We start from the raw sequence: 22315 nt of genomic DNA, 5'->3' as shown, positions 1-22315 counted from the left end.
ATCTGGAAAACTAGATGGAAAAATATGGGCTATTACGATTTGAAATAATCCTTAGTCATGAAATCCTAGAAGTTGAGAAGCATAATCTATCCTCATTTTTGATAACTTAAAAGAGATATTCTAAATTTAACACCCCAATTTTGTGATTTCTTGTCTATTTTATGTCCTATACAGTCAAGTAACCTTTATTCAATTAAAATGAATAGAGAATGTCTATTGTCTATCTTCACCCAGGTTTCCAAAGTAGTCAAATTTTGATAATTGCTCTGTCCCAAGAACAATCTTCATGGGAAAATGACATGAGGTCATGAGCCTGATCCTCCTCCTGTCTTTCAGAACCCTGGGCTATACAACCAAGCAACTCTCAGCTGAAGACGAGTGTACTCACCCACCAAGAGCACAAAGAGGCACTGACCTTTAGCTGAAGTCTGGTGCATACGAATCTTTTTGGAAGCCACAAACTGTAGCACCTTCTCCACGTTATTCTTCATCTCCTGTTGGTTTCTAGGGCTCAGTTGTACCCCATTCAGCTTTTCTCCTGCTGTTGGAAGACAGAAAATACATGAAGTTATAGAGAGTAATATTATCAAAGTCTCATATGGCCAGACACAAAAAAAGGGACTATCTGATGTAAAGAGTAAGATAAAAATAGATATATAAATATAAATACATAAATGAGTTATGCCTGGTGTGTGTAATTTGGATGGAGAATACGAAAATGAAAGGCATCTGAAGGGTGTGCAAATTTTTACTTATTTTTTTAAATATATTTTATTGATTATACCATTACAGTTGTTCTATTCCCCCCCTTCATTACCCTCCACCCGCACACTCCCTCCCCCACTATTCTCCCCCCCTTAGTTTATAACCACGTGTCTCAATTTCTTTAGGTTCTATATTTCCCCCACTATTCTCACCCTCCCCCCTATCTATTTTCTACCTACCATCTATGCTATTTTCTGTGCCTTCTCCCCCCTTCTCCTCCTCCCACCCCCCTGTTTCTAACCCTCCATGTGTTCTTCATTTCTATGGTTCCACTCCTGATCTAGCTGTCCTCTTGGTTTGCTTTTGTTTTAGGTGTGGTTGTTAATAACTGCGTGTTTGCTTTCCTTTCACTGTTAATATTTTTCATCATCTCTTTCTTATATAAGTCCCTTTAACATTTCATATAATAAGGGCTTGGTGATGAACTCCTTGAACTTGACCTTATCTGAGAAGCACTTTATCTGTCCTTCCATTCTAAATGAAAGTTTTGCTGGATAAAGCAATCTTGGCTGTAGGTCTTTGGATTTCATGACTTAGAATACTTCTTTCCAGCCCCTTCTTGCCTGTAAGGTCTCTTTTGAGAAATCCGCTGACAGTCTGATGGGTACTCCTTTGTAGGTGACTGTCCCCTTATCCCTTGCTGCTTCTAGGATTCTCTCCTTCATTTTAGTCTTGGCTAATGTAATTATGATGTGCCTTGGTGTGTTCCTTCTTGGGTCCAACTTCTTTGGCACTCTCTGAGCTTCCTGGATTTCCTGGAAGTCTATTTCCTTTGCCAGACTGGGGAAGTTCTCCTTTATTATTTGTTCAAATAAGTTTTCCACTCGTGGCTGTTTCCTTCCCCCTTCTGGTACCCCTATAATCCGGATGTTGGAACATTTAAAGATGTCCTGGAGGTTCCTAAGCCTCTCCTCATTTTTTTGAATTCTCACTTCTTCATTCCTTTCTGGTCAGATGTTTCGTTCTTCCTTCTGGTCCATTCCATTGATTTGAGTCCCAGTTTCCTTTCCATCGCTATTGGTTTCCTGGACATCTCCCTTCATTTCAATTAGTTTAGCCTTCATATGTTTCTCCAATTTGTGACTGTAGTCTACCAATTCTGTGAGCATCCTGATAAATAGTGTCTTAAATTGGGCTTCTGAGAGCCTGGCAATCTGTTGGTCGCTTAGAGTTATTGGCTCTGGGACTTTGAGTTCTTGCACCATCTTTTGGGTTGTTCCTGCCTATTAAGTAGCCGGATCAGAGCCCTAGGTTTTCACCAGAGCAGGGCAACTCAGTGGCTGGGTTGTGACGTTGTATGTGGGGGCGGGGTCAAAGAGGGACCATGGCTCCCTCTGCCGCCTGCTGCCGCGACCCCCACCAGCACCGCAGCCACCACCGTCACCAGGCCCACGCACCTCGCTCCACGGCACGCGAGTGTGCCACCGCTGTCAGCCCTCCACCACTGGGTTCGCCCCCTGGGGCCTGCATGGTCCGTCTCACTGCGCACGAATGTGTGACCCTGGTCAGTCTGTTCCGCACCCCGACTAGTTCTGGGCTGCCTGCGCTCCTAGGTCTGTCCTGCCCGACCCAGCTCCGCTGCTGGCTCCACCTCTTACCGTCCTCATTGAACGGTTCGTAGCTGTCGGACTTCCGTATAATTCCATTTTCTGGTCTCTGGGTGTGTGTTAGTTCTCCAAAACTTTTGTTGTATCCAAACTTGGTTGTGGGAGAAGGCACAGTGTTTCCACCTATTCCTCCATTTTGGCGGAAGTTGGGTGTGCAAATTTTTAAATCTATTACCAGGGGTCTGTAAAGTTACTGTATTCATTGAATGAATACATGTAAAGTGCACATGTATTCATTCAACAAATATTCATTAAGCACCCACCGTGTTCTGAGCACCAGAGAAACATTAGTGGACAAGGCAGACAAAGACTCTTCCAACAACAACAAAAAAGGAATAAAAATATCATTAATTAAAAAGGAAAAGGTCCCTGCCATCATACAGTTTGTATCTGCAGCAATGACAGCTGACCAAGGCAACGAGTACATGTCTGACTAATTTCAGGTAGTGATAAAGTGCTATAGCGAAAAACAAAGAGGTGAGATCATGGCCTCTCTGATAATACATTTGGGCAGAGACTTGAATAAAGTAAGAGATGTTAAGATTTCAGGAGGAAGCATTTCCAACTGAAATTAGGTGCACAGCCCAAGGTAGGAATAAACTGCCTATCTGAGGAACAGCAAGAAGACCAGTGTGGCTGGAAGTAGAGACAGACGGGAGTTGAGTCCTGGGAGGAGACAGAGATGTAAGCAAGGCCAGGTCATGTAAGTTTGAATTTTATTCTAAGTGTAATGGGCAGCCAATGAAGAGTTTGAGGCAAGAGAGTTACATGATTTGATTTATGTTTTAAAAAGTTGACTCTGTATAGACATGGATTATGCAGAGACAAAACAAGGAGATTTTTTTTTAGAAAGAAAATGAAAACAGTCAAGGCAAGAGATAAATGACAGTTTGGGCTAGAGTGGAAGAGGTTGCCAGGTGAAAAGTCAGATATTGGGTAAAATTTTAATACAAAGCAGATAGCACATGTGAAGACTGGATATGATAGTTGAGGAAAAGAGAATAATTAACGAAAACTTCTGAGTGTTCCACTTTAAGAGCTAGGTGAATGGTACTGTGATACATCACTTAGATGAAGACACCTGGAGGATAAACAGATTAGTGAGAAGAAAAAAATCAAAAGTTCTGATGAAGTTTTTTAAACATTCAAGTATGCTTGACATTTCAATATGCTGAGAAGGGAGTTGGTATTCATGTTTAGAACTCAAGGAAAAGTTTAGGATAAAGATATAATATATACTGGAAAGAGATCACTTAGGGATAGAGAATATTCGATGGCTAAGGGCTGAACCTGGAGAACTTCAAAATTCAGGGTCCGGAAGGAGGAGAAAAGCCAGCAGAACCACCAGCTAGTGAGGAAGGAACAAAATGAAGTCCACAGAGTCTTGGAAACCAGGTCAAGAAAATGTCTGCTTGTCCTTCTGTTTTGTTGATTTGTTTTGTTTTGTTTTGCTTTTTGGGTTTTATTTTTATTTTGGTTTTGTTTGTTTGTTTTTTGCCATGCAGAAGCTTTTTAGTTCGATGTAGTCCCATTCATTCTGATGAACTGGATAAAGAAGATGTGGTATACATATTCAATGGAATACAACTTATCCATAAAAAAATACGAATTACTGCCATTTGCAACAACATGGACGGATCTTGAGAGTATTACACTAAGTGGAATAAGTCAGAAGGGAAAGGACAAAAATCATATAATTTCACTTGTATGTGGAATATAAAATAAAAAGCAACAGACAAACTCACAGATACATACAACAGAATGGTGGTTACCAAAGGGGAAGGGGGATTGTTGGGAACCACCCTGCCTGGTTTCAGAAGCTATAATCCCCCCATGGCTAAGGCTGAGTGAGAGACCTTGGAACCCTAAGCCACTAAGGAGACAAAGCTTATCTCCCTGGCAGAGGTGCCACCTCTGCCCCCTTTTACTTCACCCTGCTTGGCCCCCAGTGCATGACCAGTTAGCCAATGATGGGTAAGATCACTCAAGGGAGGGACCACCTAAGACAGGCAATTGTCATGAAGGGGACTTCAGGGAAGGACTTAGAGGGCTATAGAAAAAGGGGGTAAAGGACCCTCATCCCTCGGCTTAGACATAGCCTGAGTCCTCATTCTGTCTGCAAGAAGTCTCCTAATTGCTTGGCTGCCTTACTTCCCCTGCCTGACTTACCCTGAACAATGCCTTAAGCCTGAAAGGATGATGGAGGGTGGTACAGCCCTGTGCTGGAAAGGGCAGGTTCCCTGGGGCAAACAGGCCTAAGAAAGAATGCATAAAATCCTGTGAAACCTGCATTGCTACAAATGCCCTCAGTTTTCTGATAAGGGTCCAAACATGAAATGAGTTTGTTTCCCCAAAGTTTTATAGCCCTTTAGCTAACTGATCCTGACTCAGAATAAGCCCTCATAGTTCTTTGTATGTTATCTATTGTTTGATCCTTACCATCTGACAATGACTGATGAGCTTTACCTGTATTCCTTTGCAAACTGAACCCAATAAAAGCCCATTGAGGAAAAGGCTCCTGGCCCTTCTCCTTTGAGAGATCAGCCACCTTTCCTCCCCAAACAGATCATGTCTTGGTAGACTTGTTCTCATCTGTGGTGGCTGGGGGTGGGGGGTGGCCCTGCAGGTGGTGGTCCCCCACAGGGGATGACGAAAGGATAAAGAGGGTAAGGGGGTCAAATATATGGTGACACAAGGAGACTAGACTTCAGGTGGTAGGCACACAATAGGCATGCAGGGGTGTCCAACCTTTTGGCATCTCTGGGCCACACTAGAAAAATAAGAGTTGTTTTGGGCCACACATCAAATATACAAACACTAACAAAAACTGATAAGCAAAAAAAAAGATTATAAGTAAATTTACAATTGTACATTAGGCTGCATTCATAGTCATCTGGGGCCACGTGTGGTCCCCAGGACATGAGTTAGACATCCCTGCTTGACAGAGTGTACACATGTCCTATTATAAAGATGTACACCTGAGGTTCCAGACAAGAGGAAGATGTCAGTTGATACACTTGGCCTCCTCGCACAACCAAAAGAAGGAAACATCCGATTTTAAAACAAACAAAAAAAACCAACCAGAACTGCCAGAAAATCAAACTGTATGGAAGTCCAACAACCAAAGAGTTAAAGAAGAAGCATTCATCCAGACTGGTGTGCCAAGACAAAGAAAAATGGCCCAAATGAAAGAACCAATCAAAACTCCAGAAAAAACCCTGGCTAGTGTGGCTCAGTGGGTTGAGTGCTAGCCTGAGAACTCAACTCAGGTTCAATTCCCAGTCATGACACATGACTGGGTTGCTGCACTGACCCCCAGTAGGGGGCACACAAGAGGCAACCACACATTGATGTTACTCTTCCTCTCTTTTTCCCTTCCTTCCCTTCTCTCTAAAAATCAATAAATATGGGAATATAAGACAGAAAGCTGTACTTGAACAAGAATTAAATTTTAAAAAAGTATTTTAAAAAATAAATAAATAAAAATAAAAATAAATAAATAAAATCTTTTTTAAAATCCTGAAAAAGAACTAAGGAGATAGACAACCTATTAGATGCAGAGTTCAAAACACTGGTAATCAGGATGTTCACAGAAATAATTGAGTACAGCCACAAAATAAAGGAAGAGAAGGCTATACAAAGTGAAATATAGCAAAATATACAGGGGACCAAAAGTGAAAGGAAGGAAACCAAAACTCAAATAAATGATTTGGAACAGAAGGAAGAAACAAACATTCAACTGGAACAGAATGAAGAAACAAGAATTCAAAAAAATGAGGAGATAGTTAGGAACCTCTGGGACACCTTTAAGCATTCCAACATCCAAATTATAGGGGTGCCAGAAGGAAAAAAGGAAGAGCAAGAAATTGACTTATTTGAAAAAACAGTGAAAGAGAACTTCCCCAATCTGTTGAAGGAAATAGACATGCAAGTCCAGGAAGCTCAGAGAGTCCCAAAGAAATTACACCCAAGGAGGAACACACCAAGGCACATCATAATTACATTATCTAAGGTTAAAGATAGAAAGAGAATCTTAAAAGCAGTAAGGGAAAAGGAGACAGTTACCGGCAAAGGAGTTCCCATAAGGTCATCAGCTGATTTCTCAAAAGAAACCTTACAGGCAAGAAGGCGCTGGAAAGAAGTACTCCAAGTCATGAAAGGCAAGGACCTACATTGAAGATCACTCTCATTTAGAATGGAAGGGCAGATAAAGTGCTTCCCAGATAAAGTGCTTCAAGGTAAAGGAGTTCATCATCACCCAGCCCTTATTATATGAAATGTTAAAGGAACTTATCTAATAAAAAGAAGAAGATCAAAAATATGAACAGTAAGCCCTGGCTGGTATGATTCAGTTGATTTTGAGTGCCAAGCACCCTGTGAACCACAGGATCACCAGTTCAATTCCCAGCCAGGGCACGTGCCTGGGTTGGGGGCCAGATCCCCAGTAGTGGGTGTGTGAGAGACAACCCCACATTGATGTGTCTCTCCCTCTCTTTCTCCCTCCCTTACCCCTCTCTAAAAATAAATAAATGAAATATTAAAAAATAATGAACAGTAAAATGACAATAAACTCACAACTATCTACAACTGAACCTAAAACAAAAACAAACTAAGCAAACAACTAGAACAGGAACAGAATCACAGAAATGGTGATCACATGGAGGATGAGGTACATCCTCAGTGTGTCAGTGAGGATGGCGGGGAAAATGGGGGAAGAGGTACAGGGAATAAGAAGCATAATTGGTAGGCACAAAATAGACAGAGGCAGGTTAAGAAGAGTATAAGAAATAGAGAAGCCGAAGACCTTGTATGTATGACCCATGGACATGAACTAAGGCTATGGGGGGGAATGCTGGAGGGAAGAGGTTGCAGGGCAGAGGGGAGATAAAGGGGATAAAAAAAACAGGACAACTGTAATAGCATAATCAGTAAAATATACTTAAAAATAAAAAATAAAGTTGTACACCTGAAATTTATATAATGTTATTATTAACCAGTGTTAACCCTCTAAAAATTTTAGAAATTGTGTGAGCCCTGCCCTAACCTGGTAGCTCAGTTGGTTGGGATGGCCTCCTGTAACTGAAAGGTCTCAGTACAATTCCTAGTCAGGGCACATACCTACATTGTGGGTTTGGTCCTGGTTGGGGTAGAGGCAACTGATAAATGTTTCTCTCTCACAATGATGCTTCTCTCCCTCTTTCTCTTCAAAATCAATGGGCATGTCCTCGGGTGAGGATAAATTTTTTTAATTGCTTGAGCCCTGGCACAGTGGCTCAGTTGGTCGGAGCACTGTCCTGTAACTAACAGGTTGGGGGGAGGGGGGGCGTTGATCCCCAGTCTGGGCGCATACAAAAGGCAGCTGATCGATGTTTCTCTCCCACATCAATGTTTCTCTCCCTCCTCTCTCTAAGATCAGTGAATATATCCTCAGGTGAGGATTTTTTTAAAAGCGTTTGAAGGAGGAGGGAGTGATAATTGTGTAAAGTTTCTCCTAAGCTGAATAAAACGAAGCCTGAGACCTGGTCACTGGCTTTCATAAGGCAGAGGTTGTGCCCTTGAGGAAAGCAGTTTTAGTAGAATAGGGGGACCAAAAGCCTAATGAGGGCGAGATAAAGAATGAGTGGGAAGAAGGAAGTGAATTCAGTGAGTTTTTCTAGAGGGCAAAGTCACAATAGATGGCACAAAAAAACTTGGGTTTTAGGAAAACAAGAACACATATTCATACTGCTTGTATATGCACCGAGTACCTCTTGAAAGAAATGCAAAAAACTGAGAACACTGGTTGCCTCCAGAAAGAACAGGTAGCTGGCACAGGGACATAGATGGAAAAAAGGCTTTATATCCTTTTTGTACCTTCTGGATATTTTATCTGCTTATATTTTCAAGTATAACTTATTGAATTAAGTGAAAATTGCAGTGTTTAGAATGAGCTTGGACTCTAAGTACATCTAGGTTTGTACCACTGATCTGCCACTTCTAGTTATGTGATCTTGTAAAGCTCCTTGGCCTTTTCAAACCTCATACAATGAGTAGGAGAGGGGTGCTCAATCATACCCATGTCATACACCCAATGAAGTAGTACTCTAAGTACTCGATAAATTTATGTATTTCATAAATCTTCTCTTTGAAGCTTGTTTCCTGAAAATGGGGATAATATTAGCTCTTTCTCAAGGGCTGATGATTACATGAAATTAAATTAAATGAGATAGAAAGTATTTAATAAATGGCAGCTGCTATTACTATTACTACTCTTATAAGCATTATCAATAAATTCTCTGATGAATCTATGAGCTGCACCAATGAGGGATAGGCTGCCTGTGGCAAACTGGGCTTTTTCATCCCCTCCTGAAGCCCTGCAGCCCTCAGGGACTGAAAGTAAGGTCAGCTGACTAGTGTATTATGTATCAGGCATGTGGGTAACAGTTATGGAACCAGAAAAAAATTATACTGTACCTGCTCTTAAAGAGCTCACTGTACACAGGAAAGATAGTAAATAATTACCATTTTGTGAAAGGAGATAAAATAATTAACAGAGCTGTGCACAGATGCTATTGAAATAAGGTTATGGTACCATCTAATAAGAATGACCAGCAACAACTCCAGGGCTTCAGAAGGACAAGTGCTTTCATGAAGCATTATGGTAGCGAGTACTGTAGAGGGGGCCTTTCTCCTGACCTCTACTTCCTTTTCCAGCCTTGGTTCTGACATCAGTTCTTCTGAGAAGCTACTCCTGGACCCCTAAAACTGGACTGGGTGACTCCCCCATGTACTTCTACTGTCTGCACTTATTTTATTAAAATACTAAGTACATGAATGGAAATGACTAGACTGGGGAGCTGCTGAGGGCTCAGACTGTGCTCATCATCATATTCCCAAAGCAGAATATAGTACCTGGCACACAATGCTTATTGACTAATAAATGAATTAACCTTGGGAAAGTATTCTGTCTTCTCCATTTCCATTTCCCTACATTTTAAAGAAGCAGCAATCTGTTCTAAAAGACATATAAAGGATAAAGAAGGCCATGTTCTGGTTTATGTAAGCACCCGAGTCCAGGGCCAACTGACCAACAATCTCGATGAGATATGCCAGGATGACCCCATCCCGAAGATCCTGCCGCAGGTCCTGCACAGGCTTCACCGCTGGCCTCTTCTTCAGCTGTGCGTTCACCCAGGCCACATATGCTTGCAGTTGTTGCTGGAAAATGAAAGGTGGAAATGAGGGAAGGGTTGCCTATTATTCTTCACCTCTACCCTGCACCACTGGAGACTGAGCTGTGGCGGGCAATCTATATCCAGAGGGAGGAGGAGGCTCTAGGATTGAAAGAAGAAAGATGGTCAGACATATAGCAGTTCTAAGATTCTCTCCTTTTATGCTCTGAGGATAAGCTAACTTGAGGGGGGGGCAGTGTACACACAGAGAAACAGACAAGTGTTTCAATGACTGTGACTCCCATTTCCTTGAGGTTTGCTCTGTTGACCAGGTATGAGGACAGTGCCCAGAACCATGGCCAGTTTTTCAGGGTAGTCACTGCTGCCAGCAACCCAACACTTCTTAGGAACAATCACGCACGTCCCAAATGCTCAGCCGACTGTGATATTCGTGAAATTGATCTCAGGGGATCAGGAATACATAGTACACCAAGCGCAGATCCACTTATCCCACAGCTGCTATCCTCAGTGTGAGACCTAACTGAAATCATCTCACACTCAACCTAAAATTTATTCTCCTAAACTCATAATCCTGGGATTGCTACTGAATCAGTTTTAATCTGTGCTTTATATTGTCAGAAAGGTTCTAGTTACCTACAATCTTCACAAAGAAGGAAAAAGAAAGTATATGGTGAGCAGTGCTCTTGAAGACTGGGCAAAGCCTCAGCAGGGGAAGGGCTGGACTGTTTCATTTATTTGCAGACAAAGGTGAGGCCCAGAATCCCCAGAAGCCTGTTAGCCCAGGGACATACAACTTACCCCAGCTCTCAGACAGCCTTACGTATTCCATAGGTCCTTGTCCCTTACACAGAGCTTGTATATGGGAGTTTATTTTGAGTATTTGGTCTGAAGATGGACACTAAATATTAAAATAGCACATGAATGATGTCATAATACAGGCAGCAGCTGTCTGGTTTCTAAAGATCAAGACACTGAACCTAAAAATTAAGTTCAAGAGCTAACAGTATTAAATTATAATTTGGTTAAAAAAACAGTTGATTTCTAAGCCCTAAGTACTTCCTTAATAAAATAATGTTGGAAATTACTCACTGGTTGTTTCCTGAGCTTAAATTAAATCTTCATTATTTATGTTGATTTTTGGGAATGAAGTTCTTTCGAAGACAGTACTAAGGCAATAGTCTATCAGCTACTGACAAACTACAGGAAGGGCAGTGATCAGCAGGAGATAGGGGACGGAATCTAGTATTTACCTACCATGAACTGAACACTATTTTTGGTGTTTTATACATGTTTTTAAGCATATTTTATTGATTATGCTATTTCAGTTGTCCCATTTTTTTCTCCTCTTTATTCCCCCCTGTACCCCCCTCCCCATAGTTCATGTCCATAGTCATACACGTAAGTTCTTTAGTTTCTCCATTTCCCATAATGTTCTTAACCTCCCCCTGTCTATTTTGTACCTCCCAATTATGCTTCTTATTCCTTATACCTTCCCTCCATTCTTCCCCCTCCCCTCTGATAACCCTCCATGCGATCTCTACTTCTATGATTCTGTTCCTGTTCTAGTTGTTTGCTTAGTTCATTTTGGTTTTGTTTTTTTAGGTTCAATTGTTGATAGTTGTGCTTGTCAATTTACTGTTCATGCTGTTTTATATATGTTTTAATGGACTAATGGATATACCCAGTACAGGGCTGCCACACAATTGATGCTTACTAAATGGTCATTATTTTCTTTTCTCCAATTTTTTATTTAATTACATCTAATTCAATTCTCACAAAAGCACTACAGGGTCAGTATCACCTGCAGTCTGTGGATGAGGGTCAGAGAGGATATTTAACTTCTTTAACGCTGTCACAGCTAGGACACAGTAGACCTGTTATGAAACCCCCTAAATGTGGTCTAAGCATGTACTATGGGCCTCTTGCTATCCAATTCATTCTGTAGAATAGAGGTGGCTACACCTTCTGCCTAACGTGGATCAGACTTTCATCCCAGATCTGCTCCCAATGCAGAGCAAATGCATTCATTGTATGAGGCAGACCGGATAAAGGGCCCCTCCTCCATACCCAACCACTCTGCTCTGGGGAAAAGGAGTTAAGACCAGAAAAGGCATTAAGGGTAAGCAGCTGGGATCTGATTACCTGACATGTATAAAACTCCTAACTAATCTCCCTGTAGCAAATATCAAGCTCAACCCACTTTCCATACATTCCTGCTTAAAATCCTTCACTGGGTTCTCATTATCCTCAAGATAAAATGCATACTTAGCCGCAATGAATTGTCTTGTGCTAGCCCTTGCCTCTTCTCCAGCTCCATTCACTACCCTCCCCCCTATGCCCCTACCCCATGCTTTGACTCATCCAAACCATGAGCAGTGCCCCAAATCCACCACACTTTGCAGCCACTCACCACCCCCACCCTGCCTGCCATCTCCTTTTAAGTATCAGCTCAAGTAGCAGCCTTCCCAGAAAGCCTTCCCAGAAAGCTGTCCCTGACCCCCCCACACACCTCAGACAATTTAATCTCTTTCACACAGCATCCTGTGTAATACAATCAGTTCAACAATAATTCCAGCACAGGCACTGTGCTAAGTTAATGGGACTACAAAGAGTCTTATGTCCAAGAAGCTTGCAGAAAAGAAGGGAAGAAAGGAAGAGGAGGAGAAACTTGCAGGCTGTGAGAGACAAGTGCTATGACAGGGGGCACAGGGTGCTAAGAGAGTATTAGCACAACCTGAAGCCCACACTCCAGGGGAGTTTCTTACAGGAGAAAAGGAGGCAAGGAGGACAGTGAGCCCAAAGGAGCTCAGATATGAACTATGCCCTATGCTTCGAGTTACAACAGTTCAGAATTATTGGACTAAGAGTAACAGGCACTCAATGAATATTTGAGTCAGTGAATCATTTGTTAAATTTCATCAGGCCAAGACTTAAAATGATTGCAAAAGTTCATTATATGGGGGGCAGACAGAAACAAGTGTTTTTTTCACTAGGCCAAGACAGTTAGTTTCTATTTAAGTAATCATAGTCTTTTGGCTGTTGAATAAAGTCATCTCTTATGCAAAAGTGGTTAAGGGCTCATAACAATACCTTTCATGCATACACATTAATCAGAGCTCTGGTCTTCCAACAAAAGAGGAGTCTGCATTAGAAGTGATAATTAACTAACAGTCACCACTCTTCTGAACACCTGTTCTGTGTAAAGAGCTATGCTGGGCCTTTAAAGACATTTTCTCTAATGTTAATCTGCCAGGGAGATTTTATTCTATCTCTTCTGCTAACTGAAAATTGAGATTCAAAAAAGGTGAAATGACTCGTTCAGGGTCACCCAGACAGTAAACTTATGAACTTGAGATCCACTCTAATGCTCAAGCCAATGCTCTTACCCTTCTACCACACTATCGCCTAAATAAATGTATCTCTGAGGTTTAAACAACATTATTCAGACTCTCAGGACAGAAGACACCTTCCTCTAAACCACTTGCTCCACCACACCAGGTGCTTGCGTCTCCTGTGTAATACTCTGCACCAAGTACCTGTCTACTACTACTCACACGTGGTTCCTGGACCTGCAGCATCAGAATCACCTAGAAGCCTGTTAGAAATGTAGACTCTAAGGCTCCACCCCAGTCCTGAATGTATCAGAACCTGTATTTTATCAGGATCCCCCCCCAACCCCGTGACTCACAAACGCATTAAAGTTTGAGAAGTTTGATCCAGCCCACTCTTCCCATATTTGGCTGCATAGTGACATCACAAGGGAAGCTTTTCCAAAATATAAATGTGGAGACCTTATCCCGAATCCACCAAATTCTCCCAGAGGGTGGAACTCAGCTTTCTATTCCCAAGTTTTCCCATATGATTCTTGTAGAGCTGAAGTCTTCTAGCTAAACATTCCAAACCCTTTAACCAAAGGGTTCTCAACCCCGATTACCCACCAGAATCACCTGGGAAGCTTTTAAAAACTAGTAATGTCCAAATTCCATCACTGACCAGTCAGATTTTCTGAGTGTGGGGCCCAGGTATACCACCATTCCTTAAGAGCTCCCAAGCATATTCAAGAGCTGTGAGCCAAGGGTAACCACTCCTTACACAAAATGATCTGAAGTGTTATTGATCTTCCCGTCTAAATCTTCCTGAAACCATGACGTCTAGAACTTAACACTCTAGATACAGAAGGAGACAAGCAGCCCTGACTGTTGTGACTCAGTTGGTTGAGCGTCGTCCTGCAAAGCGAAAAGTCTCTGGCTTGATTCCTGGTCGGGGGCACACGCCTGGGTTGTGGGCCAGGCCCCCATTGAGGGGTGTGTGAGAGGCAGCCAACTGATGTTTCTCTCACATATCAATGTTTCTCGCCTTCTCTTTCTCCCTCCCGTCCCCTCTCTCTAAAATTAAATAAGTAAATAAAATATTTAAAAAATAAATAAAAGGAGACATGCAGATTCCTTCTTCTAGGTATTTATCCTTCTTTTCCCTTCTTCTTTGTTTCCTTCCTTGGCCATCAGAACACATTGTTAATGCACATCAAGGGCTTATTTAAAATCCCTAAATATTATTTTTATTAACTGTTCAGTCTGAAATAATTTCAGGCTTACAGAGAAGTGGCAACAACGGCACAAAGAGTTCCCTTACGCACCTTCACCAAATAGTTACGCCTTACATAACCCAGTAAATTACGTAACAGCAAATTAACACTGACACAATACCATTAAGTAATCTACAGACATTACTCAAGTTTCACCATTTGTCCCACTAACGTCCTTTTTCTGGTCCAGTGTCCAATCCAAGTTCTCACACTGCATTTAGTTATCATCTCTCTGTAGTCTCTCTCAATCTTTGCCCTTCGTGATCTCGACAATTTTGACAGACATTGGCCCAGTTATTTTATACAGTGTCCCTCAACTGGGGTTTGTCTTAAGTCCCAACGATTAAATTCAGGCTATGGATTTGGGGGAAGAATATCCCAGAAGTCACACTGTGCTTTTTTCAGAGCATTATATCAAAAGGCACATGGTGTCAATACATCTTATTATTGATGAAGCTAACTGTGATCTCTTGGTTAAGGTAGTGTCTGCCAGGTTTCTCCACTGTAAAGAAAATTTCCCCTTTGTAATTAATAAGTATATTGCAGGAAAATGCTTTGAGAGTATAAAATTATTCTTTTAGTAATCATCACTTTACCTGTACATTTGAAATTTAACATCCATTGATTTTTCTTTCCTGCAACAATTATTATTATGGTTCTCTCAAATGATGATTTTCTAATTATCACTCCTTCCACAGTTATTCATTGGAATTTATAACACAAGGAAGAGCTCTCCCCTTTCCCCCAATCTATTTATTTATATCAATACAGGATCATGGATATTTACTTTTTATGTATTATATTAATCCATTACTAGCATTTTTTTTGCTCAAGTTGTTCAGATTTGGCCACTGGGACAAATGATAGTTCCTGTATCCTCTTAGTATATTCCAGTTATTTTTTTAACTGTGGTAAAAAACACATAACAAAATTTACCATCTCAACTATTCTTAAGTGTACAGTTCAATAGTGTTAAATATATTAACATTGTTGTGCTAAGAATCTACGGATCTTTTTAATGTTGCGAAACTGAAACCCTATACCTATTAAACAACATCCCCACATTTCCCCCTCCTCTGAGCCTCTGGTAAATGCCATTTTAATTTCTGTTTCTACAAATTTGACTACTTAGATAACTCAGAAAAGTAGAATCAGACAGTATTTGTCTTTTTGTGACTGGCTTATTTCATTTAGCATAATGTTCTCAAGGTTCATCCATGTAATAGTTGAAACAGTATCTCCTTCCTTTCTAAGGCTGATTAAAATTCAATTGTATTTTTTTTAAGATTATTTATTTATTTATCTTTAGAGGGGAAGGAGAGAGGGAGAGAAACATCAATGTATGGTTGCCTTTTGTGCATCCCCTGCTGGTAGTTAGCCTGCAAGGAACCGGCCTGCAACCCAGGCATGTGCCCTGACTGGGAATCGAACTGTGATCGTCTGGTTCGCAGGCCCGCGCTCAATCCACCGAGCTACGCCAGCCAGGGCCAATTGTATTTTTAATACCATATTTTGTTTATCCATTCATCTGTTGATGGGCATTTGGGTTGCCTCCATCTCTTGGCTATAATGAAAAATGTTGCCATAAACACAGGTGTGCGATATCTCTTTAAAATCTTGCTTTCAATCCTTTTGGATATACAGACACAAAAGCAGAGTTACTACATCATATGGCCTGATCATTTTTGAACACTCCTTTCCTTTTGGCATCATAAAATATTCCAGATTCCTCACCTTGTACCACCCCAGCTCTGGAATCACCCGTTTTTCAAAAGAACTCTGGTTTTATTTTTTTGGAGAATAATTTTTAGAAACTAAATTTGGGCATGAGGTGTATACATTGCTACTGGGTAACATTCTTGGCCTTCTCAGTAGTAGTACAGAAAATACGCGTATGTATACCCACATATCTTGGTCTACTTTTCTTGATAGACAGAGAGACATACCACAAATTATACCATAAATTATACTGATCCCTCCTCTAACCCAACACCACAGAAGGTACATTCTCTCCTTTCCCTTTTCCTTAGTTGCAACTCTTTTCTAGCAAGTGAGAAACCTATCACTATCCACAGTATAGTTACTACCATTTGCTCAGTCTTATAAAATAGTGTCAGACTTGTTAATTCATACCTTGAGAAAAATTTACTAGCCATAATATAATATTTATATATAGTACTTTTTGTCTTTAGCCTTATAGGACATGGTGAAAATACCAATTCCAGAGCGACTCAGGTTAGTCCTTTTCTTCTCTACCCTGTTCAGTGTGATTGTTATTCATCTGTAATACATTCAAGGTCACATCTCACTACTTGTAGTCCATTTTGGATTCTCCCCACATTTAGGTTGATTTTAATTATTTATTTTTGGGGTAGTTGAAAGAGTAAAATGATTCTAAAAGTCAGAGTACAAAAAACATATGGAGAAAAGAGTCACTTCATCTTTCCTTTTACTCCACTCCTTTTTCTCCGTTCTTTCCACACACTGCCATCCACCCTTTTAGGTCACCAATCTCATTAGTTCCAGTTTATCCAAAAAAACTTTTTTAAATGCACATATTCTTATTTTTCTCTTCTTATATAAAAAATAGTATCTTATTGATACTCTTTTTGCACCTGCACTTTTCACTTCCCTTCACTTAATACATTCTGGAAATCATTCTGTATTAGTTTAGAGATCTTCCTTATTTATTTTTACAGATATATAGTATTCCATTACATAGGTATACCACAGTTTATTCAACCATTTTTGTATATAAGGGCATTTAGGTTTCTTCCAATATTCTGTCATTACAAACAATGCTGCAATGAACAACCATATGCATGTGTATTTTCATGTTGATGAAGGGAGGTCTAAACTTCAGGGTAGATTCCAAGAAGTGGGATTGCTGGGACAAATGGCAAGTAAGAATATAATATTAGCCCTGGCTGGGGTGGCTCAGTGGATTGAGTGCCGGCCTGCAAACCAAAGGGTCACCAGTTCAACTCCCAGTGCAGGGCACATGCCTGAGTTACAGACCAGGTCCCCCAAGAGGCAACCACACATCAATGTTTCTCTCCATCTCTTTTTCCCCTCCCTTTCCCTCTCTATAAATAAGTAAATATTTTTAAAAGACTGTAATATTATCAGATCTTGCCAAATTCCCTCTCAAAGATTGTATTCATGTGCATTCCCATCAGCAATACATTAGAGCATGCTTTGCCACTAACATGCCAACAGAGTATGTTGTCACATTTCTTGATTCTTGACAATGTGAGAGGTGAGAAATTGTATCTTAGTATTGTTTATTTTTATTTCTTTAATTATGATTTGAACTCTTCTTGTACTATTTTGAACAATTTAATACCAGATCTTTCTTCATATCTATGTGAATTCTGTTCATGTCATTTTCCCACTTTTACATCAAAAGTTTTGTTCCTTTGTCCCTCCATTTTTAATAACCCTTTATACAGGGTGGGGCCAAAGTAGCATTACAGTTGTTCATAAGGAAAATAATATAATAATTAGTAAATAATAATATAAGAATAAACTCTGTTTTGTGTACTCACAACTGTAGACCTATTTTTGCACCACTTAATATATGTTCCAGATATTTCCCAGTTTGTCAGCTGTCTTTTGACTTTTTTTGCAGTGGGTCTTTTGGCTATGAAAAAGGTTTTAGTTTTATATAATCACATTTAGTGATACTGTATTTTATTGCCTCTGAATTTTAAGTTATGGTTAGAAAAAATATTTCACCTGTTTTTTCTTTCTAGTTCTTCTATGGTTCCATTTTTACATGTATTTTTAAAAACATTTTTCAAGCCCTGGCTGGTGTAGCTCAGTGGATTGAGCGCGGGCCTGCGACTCAGACGATTGCAGTTCGATTCCCAGTCAGGGCACATGCCTGGGTTGCAGGCCAGTTCCCTGCAGGCCAATTCCCAGCAGGGGATGCACGAAAGGCAACCATACATTGTTGTTTCTCTCCCTCTCTCCTTTCCTTTCCCTCTAAAGATAAATAAATAAAATCTTTAAAAAAAACATTTTTCAATTTAATTTCCTTTTTAGAGAGAGTAGAAGGGAGGTGAACAAGAGAGAAACATCAACGTGGGAGAGATACACTGATTGGGTGCCTCTTGCATACCCCCAGTTGGGGATCTGGCCCCCAACTCAGGCATGTGCCCTGACTGGGAACTGAACCAGAGACCTTTAGGTTCACAGGTCAGCATTCAATCCACTGAGCCACATCAGCCAGGGCTAAAATAATTTTTATACATTCAGTACTTTCATTTAATTTTTTAAGAAATGTACATATCTCCCCAACCCTTTCTTTTAAGTGTGACAATTTTCCATAACAAACTACTAAAAAAGAAGCTTTGGTCAAGAATGGAAGTAGGAAAAACAAAAACAGAAAAGAAAAAAGAAACACAATCACTGCTGCTTTTAGAAAACCAACACTTTCACTACTGATATTCAAACACCACCACAGACACACATTTATGAGATACGTGTCTCATAATGGGTTGGCTTGAGCTTTTTTGTTGTTGTTGTTGTTTTTGTGGCTGGATCTCCATTGAATGGCAGAGCTGTTGTGGGGGCAGTTTGTCATGCTGGATCTCTAAGGTTCACTGAGCTTTGCATCATCTGAAGGTCCCAGATACAAGGCTCTAAGGTCTGAACATCCCCAATTGTCATGCCTTCTCTGAGGCCACTAGTGCAACTCGGGCGCAGTATCTCCAAGGCTCTATTGTGGTGCTGGGTGTGGCCCTCTTGTCCAAGGGGTGGAAGCTTCCATGGCAAACGTGTTGTGCTGGATGCTCTGTTTTGGACTGCCTAGCTTGGGAGGGGCAGGAACTCTGTTTTCAGAGTTGAGACCTGCATGCTTTTTGGGGCATTGGGAAGGGACACAGTTCTGTTGTAGCTGGCCCAAGTCAGGCAGCTCTCACTGGTGGAGAAGCTGATTCCATGCATCATCCACCCACCAGTGCCACTGCCAACAAACTCTGCCATCAACTGACCAAAGGGCATCTCGCTGTCCCTTGCTGGTTTTCACTCACTTCTTTAATGTATGCAGAAAACACTCTGCATTGGAAACCACATGATTCTGCCTCTAGCAAAACATTACTGGGATGCCAATCCAAGCTGAGGACCCTAGAGCAAACTAGCTTTTAATATGCTTGCTTACCCACCAGACATTTTCAGACTTAAAGTAACACACACGAATCCTGCTCCATTTCCTACAGCAAATTTGTTCTTTACTGGGAACCACTTGACAAAAGTGTCTATACGGTTAAACACCACTGTCTTGACCCCAGACATACGTACATATTGAGGTCCGCCTCACAAGTAATGATGTAGTCGCTTTGGGGAGCCCGGTCAATACCTGTGATGTGTCCACTGTACTCCTTGAGTTCATGAGCTTTCACCCACACTCCTGTTCTTTTTACAGATGTGAATTTCCTGATTATCGGGTCCAAGGATAATCTGGGGTACGATTGCTGTTCCAGTCATGAGGGTGACTGGCTCTAGTAAAAACTGATGCAGGGACATCATTCTTAGTGTTTTTAAATGGTAGGAAGCTGAGGTGTGGGCAGTCTGGATCAGCTCTGAGTGAAGAACTCCCGGACTCTGGTCAGTCAATGCAAATAGGCTCCCATGGGCACGAGGGGAGGACTGAGGCCCACCCACTTTTTACATTTTTACAATAGATCCCTGATCCATCTGAGTTTATTTCTGTGTATGATGTAAGATATGGATACCACTTACCTTTTTTCCAAACAGCTACCCAGCTGTTCCAGCACCATTTATTAAAAAGTTCCCTTTTGCCCCAGTGATTTGAGATGCTGCCTTTATCATATACTAAATTTCCTTAAGTTTTTGGATCTACAGCTGGAATTTGTATTCTACCTCACTCGTATGTTTGTTTATTCATGCAGCACTACCACAATGTTTTATTTATAGAAGCGTTATAGTATCTTTTAACGTCTAAGAGGGCTAGTCCCTCCCCTCTTAATATTTTTATTTTTTAAATTTCTTATTTTTTCAATTTATATTTTTATTTAATACCATTTAAAATATATATTTTGATTATGCTATTGCAATTGTCCCATTCCCCCCCCTTTACTCCCCTCCACCCACGCAGTCCCTCCCACCCACATTCCCCCCCCTTATTTCATGTCCATGGGTCATACATGTAAGTTCTTTGCCTTCTATATCGCCTATACTATTCTTAACATTCCCATCTGTATTCTACCTATCGTTTATGCTTATTCTCTGCACTTTTCCCCTCTCTCTCCCCACCCACTCCCCCAGTGATAACCCTCCGAGTGACCTCCATTTCTGTGATTCTCTTCCTGTTCTAGTTGTTTGCTTAATTTGTTTTTGTTTTTGTTTTAGGTTCGGTTGTTAATAACTGTGAGTTTGTTGTTATTTACTGTTCATACTTTTTATCTTCTTTTTCTTAGGTAAGTTCCCTTAATATTTCATATAATAAAGGCTTGGTGATGATGAACTCCTTTAACTTGATCTTACCTGGGAAGCACTTTATCTGCCCTTCCATTCTAAATAATAGCTTTGCTGGGTCGAGTAATCTTGGAGGTAGGTCCTTGCCTTTCATAATTTCAAATACTTCTTTCCAGCCCCTTCTTGCCTGCAAGGTTTCTTTAGAGAAATCAGCTGACAGTCTCATGAGAACGCCTTTATAGGTAACTGTCTCCTTCTCTCTTGCTGCTTTTAAGATTCTCTCCTTATCTTTAATCTTGGGTAACTTAATGATGATGTGCCCTGGTGTGTTTCTCCTTGGGTCCAACTTCTTTAGGACTCTCTGAGCTTCCTGAACTTCCTGGAAGTCTATCTCCTTCAGTAGATTGGAGAAATTCTCCTTCATTATTTGTTCAAATAAGTTTTCAATTTCTTGCTCTTCCTCTTCTCCTTCTGGTTCGGATGTTGGAAGCCCTATGATTTTTTTTAATATACTTTATTGATTATACCATTACAGTTGTTCTATTCCCCCCTTCATTCCCCTCCACCCTGCACACTCCCTCCCCCACCATTCTCCTCCCCTTAGTTTATAACCACGTGTCTCAAGTTCTTTAGATTCTATATTTCCCCTACTATTCTTGCCCTCCCCCCTATTTTCTACCTACCATCTATGCTATTTCCTGTATCTTCTCCCCCCTTCTCCTCCTCCCACCCCCCTGCTGCTAACCCTCCATGTGTTCTTCATTTCTATGGTTCCACTCCTGATCTAGCTGTCCTCTTGGTTTGCTTTTGTTTTAGGTGTGGTTGTTAATAACTGTGAGTTTGCTGTCCTTTCACTGTTCATATTTTTCATCTTCTTTTTCTTATATAAGTCCCTTTAGCATTTCATATAATAAGGGCTTGGTGATGATGAACTCCTTGAACTTGACCTTATCTGAGAAGCACTTTATCTGTCCTTCCATTCTAAATGAAAGTTTTGCTGGATAAAGCAATCTTGGCTGTAGGTCTTTGGATTTCATGACTTGGAATACTTCTTTCCAGCCCCTTCTTGCCTGTAAGGTCTCTTTTGAGAAATCCGCTGACAGTCTGATGGGAACTACTTTGTAGGTGACTGTCCCCTTATCTCTTGCTGCTTCTAGGATTCTCTCATTTTAGTCTTGGCTAATGTAATTATGATGTGCCTTGGTGTGTTCCTTCTTGGGTCCAACTTCTTTGGGACTCTCTGAGCTTCCTGGATTTCCTGGAAGTCTATTTCCTTTGCCAGACTGGGGAAGTTCTCCTTTATTATTTGTTCAAGTAAGTGTTCCACTCGTGGCTGTTTCTTTCCCTCTTCTGGTACCCCTATAATCTGGATGTTGGAACGTTTAAAGATGTCCTGGAGGTTCCTAAGCCTCTCCTCATTTTTTTGAATTCTCATTTCTTCATTCCTTTCTGGTTGGATGTTTTGTTCTTCCTTCTGGTCCACTCCATTGATTTGAGTCCCAGTTTCCTTTCCATCACTATTGATTTCCTGGACATCTCCCTTCATTTCAATTAGTTTAGCCTTCATATGTTCCTCTAATTTGTGACTATAATTAACCAGTTCTGTGAGCATCCTGATAAACAGTGTCTTGAATTGTGCTTCTGAGAGGCTGGCAATTTCTGCATCACTGAGAATTATCGGCTCTAGGACTTTGAGTTCTTCTTGCGCCATCTTTTGGGCTGTTCGTGCCTGTTCCATAGCAGGA

The 22315-nt window shown here is 40.9% G+C and overlaps 1 protein-coding gene and 1 pseudogene across 3 annotated transcripts in view; both read right to left on the bottom strand.

The window, feature by feature from the left end:
- Positions 1-22315, bottom strand: part of DIXDC1 (DIX domain containing 1) — a 77719-nt gene that overhangs the window by 35786 nt on the left and 19618 nt on the right. For all 3 annotated transcript variants that reach the window (XM_037065572.1, XM_037065570.1, XM_037065571.1), the window contains 2 exons: positions 9440-9569; positions 416-541 (listed from right to left, as the gene is read on the bottom strand). In XM_037065572.1, the coding sequence (XP_036921467.1) occupies positions 416-541; positions 9440-9569 (256 nt within the window). The remainder of the gene's footprint in view (positions 1-415; positions 542-9439; positions 9570-22315) is intronic.
- On the bottom strand, positions 18655-19658 carry LOC119000525 (actin-related protein 2/3 complex subunit 1A-like; annotated as a pseudogene).

This window comes from Sturnira hondurensis, unplaced genomic scaffold, assembly GCF_014824575.4.
Source record: "Sturnira hondurensis isolate 20B ecotype Veracruz unplaced genomic scaffold, ASM1482457v3 Scaffold0015793, whole genome shotgun sequence".
In the NCBI taxonomy this organism is placed as follows: Eukaryota; Metazoa; Chordata; class Mammalia; order Chiroptera; family Phyllostomidae; genus Sturnira; species Sturnira hondurensis.
The sequence above is the reverse complement of the archived record's forward strand: the minus strand, read 5'-3'. Positions and strand labels throughout refer to the sequence as shown.